The sequence below is a fragment of the Phyllobates terribilis genome, unplaced genomic scaffold, assembly GCF_046119375.1.
Source record: "Phyllobates terribilis strain yellow unplaced genomic scaffold, ASM4611937v1 Scaffold_2__4_contigs__length_985480577, whole genome shotgun sequence".
Lineage (NCBI taxonomy): Eukaryota > Metazoa > Chordata > Amphibia > Anura > Dendrobatidae > Phyllobates > Phyllobates terribilis.
This window is the reverse complement of record NW_027362762.1, coordinates 106,333,982-106,348,077: the sequence shown is the minus strand read 5'-3', so window position 1 is coordinate 106,348,077 and position 14,096 is coordinate 106,333,982. Positions and strand designations below refer to the sequence as shown.

The 14,096-nt window shown below is 45.9% G+C and overlaps 1 protein-coding gene across 3 annotated transcripts in view; it reads left to right on the top strand.

Annotated features, from left to right (window-relative positions):
• The window catches only part of FLT3 (fms related receptor tyrosine kinase 3), a 126,213-nt gene that overhangs the window by 57,396 nt on the left and 54,721 nt on the right, over positions 1–14,096 (top strand). For all 3 annotated transcript variants that reach the window (XM_073662475.1, XM_073662474.1, XM_073662476.1), the window contains exons 6-7: positions 8,859–9,019; positions 11,627–11,754. In XM_073662475.1, the coding sequence (XP_073518576.1) occupies positions 8,859–9,019; positions 11,627–11,754 (289 nt within the window). The remainder of the gene's footprint in view (positions 1–8,858; positions 9,020–11,626; positions 11,755–14,096) is intronic.

The window sequence follows — 14,096 nt, the reverse complement described above, 5'->3', positions numbered from 1 at the left end:
CTTTTGAAACTTTCCACTCCTTGTGAGAGTACTCTGCGCCTCAGGGCCTGTAAGCTGGGCAGGTCTCAGAAAACTGTCCTAGAACATTGACAGTGTTCCCCTGCCTCTGGTGGATTGGAGTTGCGTCTCTCTCGCCTGTATGCCTTAGTTGGGCAGCGAACTGTGACCTCTGCTGCTACCGTGTTCAGATGGGAATTTTTTTAATAGTTCTGCAGCAAGGGCCTTCTGGTACTGCCCCATTTTTGTAGACCTCTCCAACTCAGGAATAAGAGAGTGAAAGTTCTCCTTGTAGAGGGGGTCTAAAAGTGTCATCAACCAGTAATGACTGTCACCCAACATTTTGACAATGCGAGGGTCACGGGTAAGGCAGCGTAACATAAAGTCAGCCATGGGTGCCAGACTGGTAATGGGCAAGACTTCCGTGTCCTCACCAAGATGATGACTGATGATCACTGTTCAGCGATCACTAAAGTGCTCGGGTGCTCGAAGCTCGGGCCGAGCTTACCGTGATAGTCGGGTGCTCGACCCGAGCAACAAGCCCAATGTTAGTCTATGAGATACCCGAGCATTTTTGCGGCAGCACCCCCGGCAGTCTGTAGAAAGCCTAAAAAGTGCCCAAACTATAGTGACAGTGCTCAAAAGACATGGGGGCAGCATGGGGATCACCCCTGGAAGCATTTCTGACCCCCAGGTCACTGCTGTCAACAACGTGGTCAGAGGTATTAAGCCACTTTTGCGGGCTCACAATAAAACGTTCAAAAACGAAACTGAAACGGTTTTCCTGTGAAATATGTTAAGGAATTTCCTTTCCAGGGTAAAAACTTGTGTATAAGGTAAAATAAATAACCAAAAACAAAAATACTCCTCCACACCTTGGGCTATGTTCACAAGTAGCATTTTTCATGCGTTTTTGCACTTTTGTATTGCTTTCAACCGTGACAAATGCGTTCACCGGGAAATGTCATTTTAACATTTTACAACCTTATCTGGCCATGTGCTGTGTGACACATGCATACAGTGCTGAAAAGACAAGGGATCAGCATGGGGAAGACCCCTGGAAGCATCTCTGACTCCCAGGTCACTGCCTAAAAGTGTGCCCATCAGAAGTGATCCTTGCTGCATCAGACGATGCAGACTTGCAACTATCCCCGTGCAAGTCCTTGTCCCAGGGCAGTGTTCAATTGTACCTCCCCCATTCCTTGCAATGCAAGCGAAAATATGCAGCCAACCACCCACCCACCCGCAGGCTGCAATACCATACTGCTAGCTTTCACTTGAAATGGGGCCTTTTAGTTTGGAGGAGGCCGAAGCTGGCCACTACCTCATGGCCGCTTCGGCAGCGAGGTATCCATACTCAGTCCCCAGCCGCCCGGCGGCCGGGTGTCCACGCTCGGTCCCCAGCCGCCAGGTGGCGGCCAGGTGTCCATACTCGGTCCCCAGCCGCCCCGCGGCCGGGTGTCCACACACGGTCGCCAGCCGCCTGGGGACGGCCGGGTGTCCATAAACAGTCCCCAGCCACCCTGCTTTCTCCTGTCACCTTCCCCCACACTTTTCTTAGCCTGGCCTGCTTTAGGGCAGCATTGGACGAGCCCACCAGAGAACCAGACTCCTCCGGTGGGCCCTGGCTTCTCCATCAGGGGAGTTGAGAGTGCCAAGGTGAGGAGCATGATGATGATGATAGAAGTTAGCATCTGCTTTGTTTTCTTGGAATGCAAGCGCATGTATGTAGTAGCGGCTAGGCCTGAGGTGGTCCGCGTTTTGGCGCATATCCTACCTCCTCCGAGGATTGCTGGATGTTTTCCTGCTACTATCCCAGTTCTATGACTCCCGTTAAAACAAAGCTTCTGGTGATAAATGATGGATGAGGTGGTGGCAAAGGAGAAAGAGCAGGAGGAACAGGGACCATTCACATCAATATCAGGCCAGTCAACCAGATATGTCTTGTAGGATATGTTTCTGTAACAAAAGGAGCGGTTTGGCTACACAGTTATAGGGCATACAGTGAGTACAATGCCTACCAAAAATTTCGAGCCACTCCAATGCCCCTTGGAAATGACATGGAGGTCAGAGGGCGTTAACTAAACCTTTTTTTCCATTTATAGCAACTGGGTCTCCCGTGCACTGTTGGCCTAACCTGTGAATGGAAGGCTTTCCAAACATTATGAGGAACTGCAATGCCCCTTACAAGAGCCATGTGTGGCACCCCAGGGGTCTGGTCACCACAGTAATAGAGATATTATGTCGGAGAGCAAGTGGGAGGTTTCCTGGTCAGAAACCCTTAAACATGCAACATCCTCCTGCCCCAGTCCTGGGAGTGGAGAATTCTGCCCTTATAAACTGGATCTGGGGCGGGGTTGAGTGAGTCAGAGAACAGTCAGAGTCAGAGTGAGAGCAAGGGAAAGTAACAGCAAGGAGCTCTGTAGGAGCTAGGAGCTAAAGACCAGGGGCTGGAAGCTGAGCAGAGCTCACCCTGGCAGAAGACAATAGGAACCGGACACAGGAGTCCGAAGCTGTGAGGACTTATATATCCAGCAGCAGAAACCAGCCGGCAGGGGATTTCAGGTCCTCTGGCCATAGAAGCCCGGAGGCTCAGTCACAAGCAAGGGACCAGCACCGCCGTCGTGGAGCGGAGGCTAACAGAAGGCCCCAAGTCACCAGCCATACGGGTGAGCACTACACGGTACACTCAGGGACGTGGGCTACTTCTACCCGCTTACAGCAAGGTAGCCAGGAAGAGTGCAGACAGACGGGGAGGCCTACAACTCCACCTGGCCAGGGGAACTCCTGCTTGCTCTCAGACTGACCAGGCCTCTTATGCTAGCCAGTACTCCCAGGAGCGTCTACCTTATAATCATCAGTAAAGACCCTGAACTGCACTGCAAAGACTCTGAGACGTTCGGGACCGGGTCACCGCCACGGAGAATACAGACCCCAGAGACCCGGCACCGGGTATCCCACACACGTGTACACACGGCCCAGGGGGCGCGTCACATGCAGTACAGCATATTACAAACATAAGTCCCATTATTGGAGAGTGGGTGTCCCATAGTATTTGCTTATGCCTTGCAAGCAAAAGCTGCCAAAAATTAGGACGGAGCAACTTGCAATGCCCCTTACAAGAGCCATGCAGTACAGCATATTACAAACATAAGTCCCATTATTGGGGAGTGGGTGTCCCATGGTATTTGCTTATGCTTTCCCAGCAAAAGCTGCCAAAAATTAGGACGTAGCAACTTGCAATGCCCCTTACAAGAGCCATGCAGTACAGCATATTACAATCATAAGTCCCATTATTGGGGAGTGGGTGTCCCATGGTATTTGCTTATGCTTTCCAAGCAAAAGCTGCCAAAAATTAGGACGGAGCAACTTGCAATGCCCCTTGCAAGAGCCATGCAGTACAGCATATTACAAACATAAGTCCCATTATTGGGGAGTGGGTGTCCCATAATATTTGCTTATGCTTTCCCAGCAAAAGCTGCCAAAAATTAGGACGGAGCAACTTGCAATGCCCCTTACAAGAGCCATGCAGTACAGCATATTACAAACATAAGTCCCATTATTGGGGAGTGGATGTCCCATAGTATTTGCTTATGCCTTGCAAGCAAAAGCTGCCAAAAATAAGGACGGAGGAACTTGCAATGCTGGCACCCTGGTGGTATAGTGGTGGTGGAGGCTGATAAGGAGAAGAAGATTAAACAGCCGAAACGAGGAAGCGGGTGGGTGTGAAGCGGTGCATGTGAATACACCTCCCGAAATAACACAGTGGATTTGACTTTATGTTACTCTGCTGTCATTTGGTGGTGATGAGAAGTCTGGCCCAATCCAGCCCTTGTTCATTTTGATAAGGGTCAGCTTGTCAGCATTGTCAGTTGACAGGCGAGTGCGCTTATCAGTTATAATTCCCCCAGCGGCACTAAAAACACGCTCCGATAACACGCTAGCGGCAGGGCAGGCCAGGACCTCCAAGGCGTACAGAGCGAGTTCATTCCAAGTGTCCAGCTTCGATACCCAATAATTAAAAGGCACAGAGGAATCACGGAGGACGCTGGTACGATCGGCAAGGTACTCCCTCACCATCTTTTGAAACTTTCCACTCCTTGTGAGAGTACCCCGCGCCTTAGGGCCTGTAAGCTGGGCGGGTGTCAGAAAACTGTCCCAGAACGTTGACAGTGTTCCCCTGCCTCTGGTGGATTGGAGGTGCATCTCTCTCGCCTGTACGCCTTGGTTGGGCAACGAACTGTGACCTCTGCTGCTAGCGTGTTCAGATGGGAATTTTTTTAAGAGTTCTGCAGCAAGGGCCTTCTGGTATTGCCCCATTTTTGTAGACCTCTCCACCTCAGGAATAAGAGAGTGAAAGTTCTCCTTGTAGCGGGGGTCTACAAGTGTCACCAACCAGTAATGACTGTCACCCAACATTTTGACAACGCGAGGGTCACGGTTAAGGTAGCGTAACATAAAGTCAGCCATGCGTGCCAGACTGGTAACGAGCAAGATTTCCGTGTCCTCACCAAGATGACGACTGACCATGCTCTCCTCCTCCTCCTCTTCCTCCTCCCCCCTGTCTTCAGGCCACCCACGCTGAACCGACGGTATGACACTTGTACAGGTACTACCGTCTACAACGCATGATAGCAGCTCCTGTTCTTCCTCCTCCTCCTCCTCCTCTCCCTCATTGTCCCCCAATGCACGTTGGGATGAGATGAGGCTGGGCTGTGTGTAATCGCCCGCTACGGCTTCTTGATCCATCTCATCATACTCTGGCTGCAATGCCTCCTCTTTAATTCTCTGCAGAGAGCGTTGCAAAAGACAGACAAGTGGGATGCTGACACTAATGATGGCGTCATCACCACTCACCATCTTGGTGGCCTCCTCAAAGTTTGTCAGGATGGTACATATGTCAGACATCCAGGTCCACTCCTGAGGTCTTATGTGTGGAGTCTGACCTGAATATCAACGGCCTTGTTGCAGCTGGTACTCCACAACTGCTCTCTTCTGCTCACAAATCCTTTGCAACATGTGGAGGGTAGAGTTCCAACGTGTGGGGACATCACACACCAGTCGGTGTGCCGGAAGCTGCAAACGCTGCTGCAACACAGCAAGGGCGGCGGAAGCTGTAGCCGAATTGCGAAAATGAGCTGACAGGCGGCGTACTTTCACGAGCAGATCTGGCAACTCAGGGTACGATTTAAGAAACCGCTGAACCACGAGGTTAAGCACATGAGCCAGGCATGGTACGTGTGTGATCTCACCTCGCCTCAGAGCCGCCACCAGGTTACGGCCATTGTCACACACGACCATGCCGGGATGTAGGTTCAGCGGTCTCAGCCACAGATCTGCCTGCTCTTTCACAGCTGTCCACAACTCACAAGCAGTGTGAGGTTTATCACCTAAGCTTATGAGTTTCAGCACAGCTTGTTGCCGCTTGGCGGAGGCAGTACTGCAATGCTTCCAGCTTGTAACTGATGTGGTGATATCTGAGATGGAGGCTGAACATGAGGAGGAGGAGGAGGATGCGCAGGAGCTGTACACTGTGGGGGCAACTCTGACTGACATAGGGCCCGCAATCCTCGGTGTGGGGAGGATGTGTTCCGTCCCAAGGTCTGACTGGGTCCCGGCTTCCACTATGTTTACCCAGTGTGCCGTCAGAGAGATGTACCGTCCCTGGCCACAAGCACTTGTCCACGTGTCCGTTGTCAGGTGGACTCTCCCAGTAACTGCGTTGTTGAGGGCACAGCAGATGCTTTGGGACACGTGCTTGTGTAGTGCGGGGATGGCACACCGGGCAAAATAGTGTCGGCTGGGGACCGAGTACCGAGGGACAGCCACCGCCATAAGATTGCGGAAGGATTCCGTCTCCACCAGCCTAAAAGGCAGCATTTCCAATGCAAGCAGTCGTGAAATGTGCGAATTTAGGACTGTGGCCTGTGGGGCGTTAGCTGCGAATTTCCGCTTTCGTTCAAAGGTCTGGGATATGGACAATTGAACGCTGCGGTGGGACGTGGACGTTGATGCTGTTTCTTGAGAAACTGTCATAACAAGTGAAGACTGAGAGGAGGGGGCATCTTTACATGCAGTATGGACAGGGGATTGCCTTGCACACACAACAGGGGGTTATATTGCATGCACAACAGTGGAAGAAGCAGTGGTGACACCCGCTGACACTGGTCGTGGACCCTGGGTTTCGCCCCACAAAGTCGGGTGCTTTGCTGCCATGTGCCTGATCATGCTGGTGGTGGTCAGGCTGGTAGTTTTGTCACCCCTGCTGATGCTGGCATGGCAGGTGGAACATATGGCCTTTTTGGGGTTATCAGCAGAGTCTTTAAAAAAATTCCAGACTCTGGAAGACCTACCGCTTGTACTGGCAACGTCCCTCGTGTTGGTGTTACGGGGAACAGTTGCCTGCCTTCTGTCTGCGGCCACCACACTGCTTCTTCCTGCCTGTTGGGGTACTCTGCCTCCCTTCCCTGTGTGCTGCTGGCCTCACTCTGCATGTCCTCCTTCCACGTTGGGTCAGTTACTAGATCATTCACCACCTCCTCCTCTTCCACTTGCGCACCACGATCCTCCTCCTCACTTCCTGGCAATTGTGTCTCGTCATCGTCCACCTCTTGTGACAGATTGCCAACGTCGACTTCCTGTGGCCGTGGCTGTTCAAATATTTGGGCATCGCAACATGGGATCTCCTCTTCCACCACTTCAAGCGTATCAGGCGAGGGGCCCAAATATGGAAATGGACCAGTGAACAGCTCTTCAGAGTGTCCAAGTGTGGGATCACTTGCTGTCTGACGACACTCGGCATGGTGGGAGGAAGGAGCATCAGGGTGAGGAGGAGTATGCGGTCGAGACTCACGGCTACTAAGAGTTGACCGTGTGGAAGACAGACCGGAGGTGGTGGTGCCCAGGTAACTGGAAGTATTATCTGCTATCCAATTAATAACCTGTTCACACTGATCAGTTCTCAATACTGGTGTTGTTCTGTGCTTCCCTAGTAATTCGGTCAAGAAGTGGGAGCGAGAAGATATGGGTGTTGGTTGTGGCACATTTTCACCTTGGCCACGGCCCCGTCCTCTGCATGAACCATCACCAGAACGTCCACTTCCACATCCCTTGCCACCCGCCTTGCCCATTGTAAATGAAGTAAAATAGCTTACACTTGCACTATCAATGGAAAAAGGGTAATACAGAGTAGATTAGAACCGTGGAAGAGGAAAACCACAGTTATTGTTTACTGGGGTATACCACACTTTTTTAAATAGAGATATTTGCAGCTGAACAGTGAGCGACACACTCAAACTGCTTTTTTTTTAAGATACCAAAGGCCCAAAACTGGATAATACAACGATTTGACCCGTGGAACTGCGAAACCACACTGGGATGTCGGGCCTACACAAGACTATTTTCAACAGATATATTTTTGTGTCACAACAGTCAGGAGACACTACTGTTTTTCTTTACGGAAAAAACTACCAAAAGCTGAATAATAGAGATTTTTTACCGTGGGATGGCAAAACCACAGTTATTGTTTACTGGGGTATATCACACTTTTTTAAATAGAGATATTTGCGGCTGAACAGTGAGCGACACACTCAACCTGCTTTTTTTTTTTTAGATACAAATGGCCCAAAATGGAAAATACAGAGGTTTGAACCGTGGAAGTGCAAAACAACACTTCTGTTTCTCTAGCCTACACCAGACTATTTTCAACAATTATATTTGTGTCTGAAAAATCAGAGACACGCCTTTTTTTTGGGGGGGGGGGGGACACACCAAAAGGTTAATAAGACGGGTATTTGTACAGTGTGAAGGAGTAAAAAAAAGGAGGATTTAGATGAAAAAAAAAGGATTTTTCCTGGCCCCCGACACCTGGTGCTAAGTCCAGCAATTTCAGCAACAGGCGCACACAGGACTGTAATGCAGCGTTTGCTGGTATAACCACTGTGTCTCCTATACAGCCTGCCTGCCTGGTATCTGGGATGGATATTAGTCCTGAAAAGGACTGTTTGTTTGTTCTGGCAGCCTTTACAGAACCTACACTAACTATTTCGCAGTTTATATCTCTCCCTAAATCAGCAGCGCTGTCCCTACACTGTCTAATCCGGAGCGACTGTGTCCAAGATGGCGGCGCCCCGTTTTAAATACTCGAGGTGATGGTGTGCGGCCAGCCAATCACTGTAATGCCCACAACCAACATGGCTGCAGCATTACAGTGACTGGCTGGCAATCCCTGCATGTTCATTGGCTCTGTAAAGAGCGCCAAACATGCAGGGCGGAGACCCGAGCTCCCGCCCGAGTAACCCGGAAATGCTCGGTGCTCGCCGAACATCCCGAGTAGCGTGATGCTCGGGCGAGTACCGAGCAGTGTCGAGCATGTTCGCTCAACACTAATTCTTAACCTCCATTATTTTTACATCTCCATCTCTTCTACACCTACATCACTTGTAGACCTCATTCACTTTTAGACCTTCATCAACTCTACACACCCATTACTTCTAGATATATCACCTCTGCATCTCCATTACTTGCAGATCTCCATCACTTTTATACCTCCATTACTTTTATACTTCCATCACTTCTATATCTCCATCACCTCTACACCCCTCTACTCTCAGTCATTTTTTAGCTCTTCATCACTTCTACACCTCCTTCACGTCCACACCTTTATTACTTCTGAATCTCAATCACCTTTATACCTTTATCAAATCTAGATCACTATCACCTCCTCACCATTATCGCCTCTACATCCCTATCACTTCTAGACCTTCATAACATTTAGATTTTCATAATTTCTACACATATATAACTTTTGGGGATTGCTTTGCTTTTCTCTATTAATCATACTCCTGATTTTCTTCTCATAGATGCAATAACAAGACAACCTCTATACCAAATCCTGAGTCAAATAAGTTTGGAAGTACACAGGTGGAAAGCAGATTGCGTTTGATGGAATTTAAGGAGAAGAATATATCCTGTTGTGCATTTAATGCTCTTGGAGGAGAATGCAGCCAACTTTATACCATTGGTAATAAACCACACCATGTGCTTCACATCATACATATTTGGATGGCATTTAACTTGAGTGTCCATTACCTATGTTGTGAACATGGACATATGATTGTTTTAGATATATTATATAATGAATTCAGATCAATATTTTATATAATACACAAACATGACTAATATACCCTCCTATGTACAGCACCATGGAATCAATGGCGCTATATAAATACATAATAATAATAAATACAAACCATGAAACACTATAATAGAGAACTCTCCATTGCAATATCATATGTACATACAGTGGCATGTAAAAGTTTGGGCGCCCCTGGTCAAAATTACTGTTATTGTGAACAGTTAAGCAAGTTGAAGATGAAATGATCTCTAAAAGGCCTAAAGTTAAAGATGACACATTTCCTTTGTATTTTAGGCAATAAAATAAAGCACCCCGTTTTCAAAGTATCACAGCTTGTAAACACTTTTTGGAGCCAGCCAAGAGTCTTTCAATCCTTGTTTGAGGAATTTTCATCAATTCTTCCTTGGAAAATTCTTCCAGTTCTGTGAGATTCCTAGGTCGTCTTGCATGCACTGCTATTTTGAGGTTTAGCCACAGATTTTCAATGATGTTCAGATCAGGGGACTGTGAGGGCCATTTTAAAACCTTCAGCTTGTGCCTTTTGAAGTAGTTTATTGTGAATTTTGACATGTATTTAGGATCATTATCTATTTGTAGAAGCCATCCTCTTTTCAACTTCAGCTTTTTTTTACAGATGGTGTTATGTTTACATCAAGAATTTGGTGAAATTTCATGGAATCCATTCTTCCCTCCACCAGTAAAATGTTCCCCTTGCCATTTGCTGCAACACAACCCCAAAGCATGATTGATCCACCCCCATGCTTAATTGTTGGTGACATGTTCTTTTCCTGAAATTCTGTGCCCTTTTTTCTCCACACATACCTTTGATCATTGTGGCCAAAAAGTTCTGTTTTAACCTCATCGGTCTACAGGACTTTTTCCAAAATGCATCAGGCTTGTTTAGATGTTCTTTTGCATACTTCTGATGCTGAATTTTATGGTGAGGACACAGGAGAAGTTTTCTTCTGACGACTGTTCCATGAAGGCCATATTTGTGCAGGTGTCTCTGAACAGTAGATCAATGTACCACAACTCCAGAGTCTGTTAAATCTTTCTGAAGATCTTTTGCAGTCAAGCGAGGGTTCTGATTTACCTCTTTAGTAATCCTACAAGCAGCTCTCACTGAAAGTTTGCTTGGTCTCCCAGATCTTATCTTGACCTCCACTGTTCCTGTTAACTGCCATTTCTTAATTACATTTTGAACTGAGGAAAGTGCAACTTGAAAACGCTTTTCTATCTTCTTATAGCCTTCTCCTGCTTTGTGGGTCTCCATCATTTTCATTTTCAGAATGCTAGGCAGCTGCTTAGAAGAACCCATGGCTGCTGGTTTTTGGCACAAGATTAGAGGAGGCTGGGTTTTTATAAAGCTGGATAATTTGCATCACCTGGCCTTTCCTAAAGATGTTAGTGAACAAGCCATAACCCTAACAGGCTGATTAGGGTCTGAAACTTCGGTCAAAGTTATCTTAGCATACAAATCTCCAACTTTTGCATCAGTCTATTTTCCTTTTTGTCATTTTTAAGATGTAAAAAGTGACAATATATTATTTTGTTTGCCTAAAATACAAAGGAAATGTGTCAAGCTGCGTTCACACATTGCGTATTTTTTACGCACGCGTATTTTCCTGCAGTTTTTACCTGCGTTTTTTTACGCAGGTAAAAACTGCACCTCCATTCACACACTGCGTTTTTTCCTGCGTTTTTTTTACGCAGGTGCAGGAGAAATGAAGTGTGAGGAGCATGGACACCTGTATGTAATGTAATGTATGTGTCTGTATGTGTAATGTAATGTAATGTAATGTATGTGTCTGTGTGTCCTGTGTGTACTGTTTGTGTCTATGTGTCGTGTGTGTGAGTGTCCCCCTAGCAGTGTATGTACAGACAGCTTCTGGCTGCAGTACATACACTGCTTTAAAAGAAATAAACTATGGATACTCACCTATCCGATGGATGGGAGAGGCGTCCGGTCCGGTCCCGCGGCTTCCAGCATCTGCCATGAAGCGATCAGCTGACTGTCAGGTAACCGGCTTGTAAATCAGCTGACCGGAAGCCGGTTACAAGCCGGTAAGCTACAGTCAACCGAACGGTTCTCCGGCAGATGCTGGAAGCCGCGGGACCGGAGCGGACGCCTCTCCCATCCATCGGATAGGTGAGTATCCATAGTTTCTCCTGCGCCACCATAAAAAAGCGCTGGAATTACGCAGTGTCTGAACGGCAAAGTGAATTTCCCATTCACTTTGCTGGCAGACACAAGGCACATTGCGTATTTTGAAAAAGCGCGCGCAAAAAAGCGCGCGAAAATACGCAATGTGTGAACGCAGCCTTTGAGACCATTTGATCTTCAACTTGCTTAACTGTTCACAATAACAGTCATTTTGACCAGGAGTGCCCAAATCTTTACATGTCACTGTATGTATAAATGTGACAATAGTGTTTTCTAACCCATTGTGTTAAATGATAAGTCTTAGATAACCTTTCCTGGTTTGTTTTAAGATCTGACATCTAACACATCTCACCCTGAAATTCTTCTAAAGACTGGCGAGCTTTTTGTTATACGGTGTTGGGCATGGTATACATCATTTAATTATAAAATTTCATGGGATGCTGAAAGCAGAGAACAGGTATGTTGTAAAGAACATTCTATCATGATTGTTTCTCTTTATATTTTTGTTAGTTTACTTTAGTTTTTACTTTCCAATTGTGTTTTAGTTTTTATGGGAAACAAGGATCAAACTGGATCTAAACATGCTGGACCTTTCTTTCCCAGGGGAATGTTGAGTGGCCTTCAGAAATATTTGTCTAATGTATTTAGGCAATTTAATGGGAAGCTGGTAAAGCATTCAAAATACAGACAGGCGCCCTTGTTACAAAAAGCTTTGCTTTACCTTGGAAAACAAGCCAGTAGTCTCTGATGGCTGGTGGCTTCTCCCCATCCGGCTCCACCTGATTGATAGTTTTCTCCCTTAATCAAGCCGAGCTAGGAGAAGAGAAGCCATATGGAAACACCCAGTGGACTCTTCTCTCCGTGCCCAGACCGGAGCAATTTTTAAATCTGACCAGTGTCACTTTATGTAGTAATAACTTTGGAATTCTTCAACTTATCTCAGTGGTTTTGAGATTGTTTTTTTTTTTTTTCATCTCAAAATTGTACTTTATGATAATGGTAAATTTAAATTGATATGTTTTGCGTTTATTTATAAAAAAAATCAGAAATTTGACAACATTTTTTTAAAAAAATTGCAATTTTTAAATCCCTTTAATCCAGACAGTCATACCACACAAAAAAAGACTAATAAATAACATTTCCCTCATGTCCGCTTTACATAAGCACCAATCAGTAAAATGTTGTTTTATTTTGTTAGCATTTTAGAAGGTTTAAAAATGTAGCATTCATTTTTAATTTTTTCAAGGAAATTTACAAAGCTTATTTTTCTAGGGACCTGTTCTGTTTTGAAGTGACTTTGGGGGGCCTATATATTGGAAACCACTCAAAAGTGATACCATTTTAAAAACTGCACCCCTCAACGTATTCATAACTGCTTTCACGTAGTTCATTAACCCTTCAGGTGCTTTTCAGGAATTAATGCAAAGTGCCATGACAGGAATGAAAAAGTTCATTTTTACCTCCAAAATGTTGATAACTTCTCAACAGGCTGCTATAGCCGACAGACTCTAAGGCCGTTATTTGGTCATGAACTTACATGGCCAACATCAGGACCATAGATCTCAGAGTGCCAATGGGGTTAAAGAGGGAGCCGCCACACTCTGTTAACTATTTAGATTCTGTAGTCACTATTGACAAGAGAATCTAAGAGGTTAAACGACCATGGTCGGTGCCAACACTGATCGTGGCTGATGCAGTAGTCAGCTATAGAGTACAGCTGACAGCTACAGGATTGTCACCTGTCAGGGAACGCTAGTCTCTTATATCACAGGTCAGTAAAAAAGACGCATTGGCGGTCACTAAGGGGTTAAACTATCTCTTTCTCTAAAACACCAGAGCATTTCCAAGCAAAATCCAGCTGTTTGTAATGAAGGAGCTTGTCAGTAGTCCATGATTTCGGCAGCAGGTGCTCTTTAGATCTTAGTTCACATATCTTTTAAAACACATTCTGTGTAGAAAATTATTTTTAGACAATAGAAAGAAAGTTCCAAATTTTCTTCCCTTGAAACAGTTCAACTTAATAAGAAAAACCTCCATCATAAGAAGTAAGCACCATACAGAGATCTGTGGTTCTCACAGTCTGCTCTGAGGAAAGCGGATGGAATATTTAAGGAATCGTCTTTTCTTTCTTAAATATATCAATGGAAACTCAGTGGAGAGCAGATGACGACTCTTTTCTGCAGCCAATCTTGCAATCTGCTCCTGTTATGATGTCCCTGGGGTCCTCAGCTGGTTCCTGATTCCTGGTCACCCTTGACACAGAAAACATTTTGCTAAGCTAATTACTAGCTAAGGCAAGACAGTGATTGGCTGAGCAATCATTTATGTGGTAGAAATTAAGGTGGTCTCGTGAATCTGGTGTTGTTGTTTTTTTACTTCTGCACCTCTCCATTCCTGAGATATAGGTCCTTCTTCCCTGCATATAAATCTACTCTTGTTGGCCAAGAGGGTATGGTCCTCAACTTTTCCCTACTGGTATAGCCAAGAGGACCACACCCACTTGGCTGACAAGAATGGATTTATACACAGGGAGGAGGGGGTCATATCTCAGGAATGGAGAGGCTCAGGAACAGAAGAAAAATTACGTCAGATTCAATAGAACAGCGGCATTTACACCTAACAAAAATACATATTTGTGCCAAGTGACCAGCTATCTTTAAGTCAACAACATTTTTGTTTCCTCTTTTGGTAAATATAGTCTTGGCTATTGACGTTATTAAACAATTTCAAAAAAAGTAAATGATTTTCTAATAAGTAGAAACCAAGTCTTTGTTTATTATTAGTACGATTTCTTCAGTT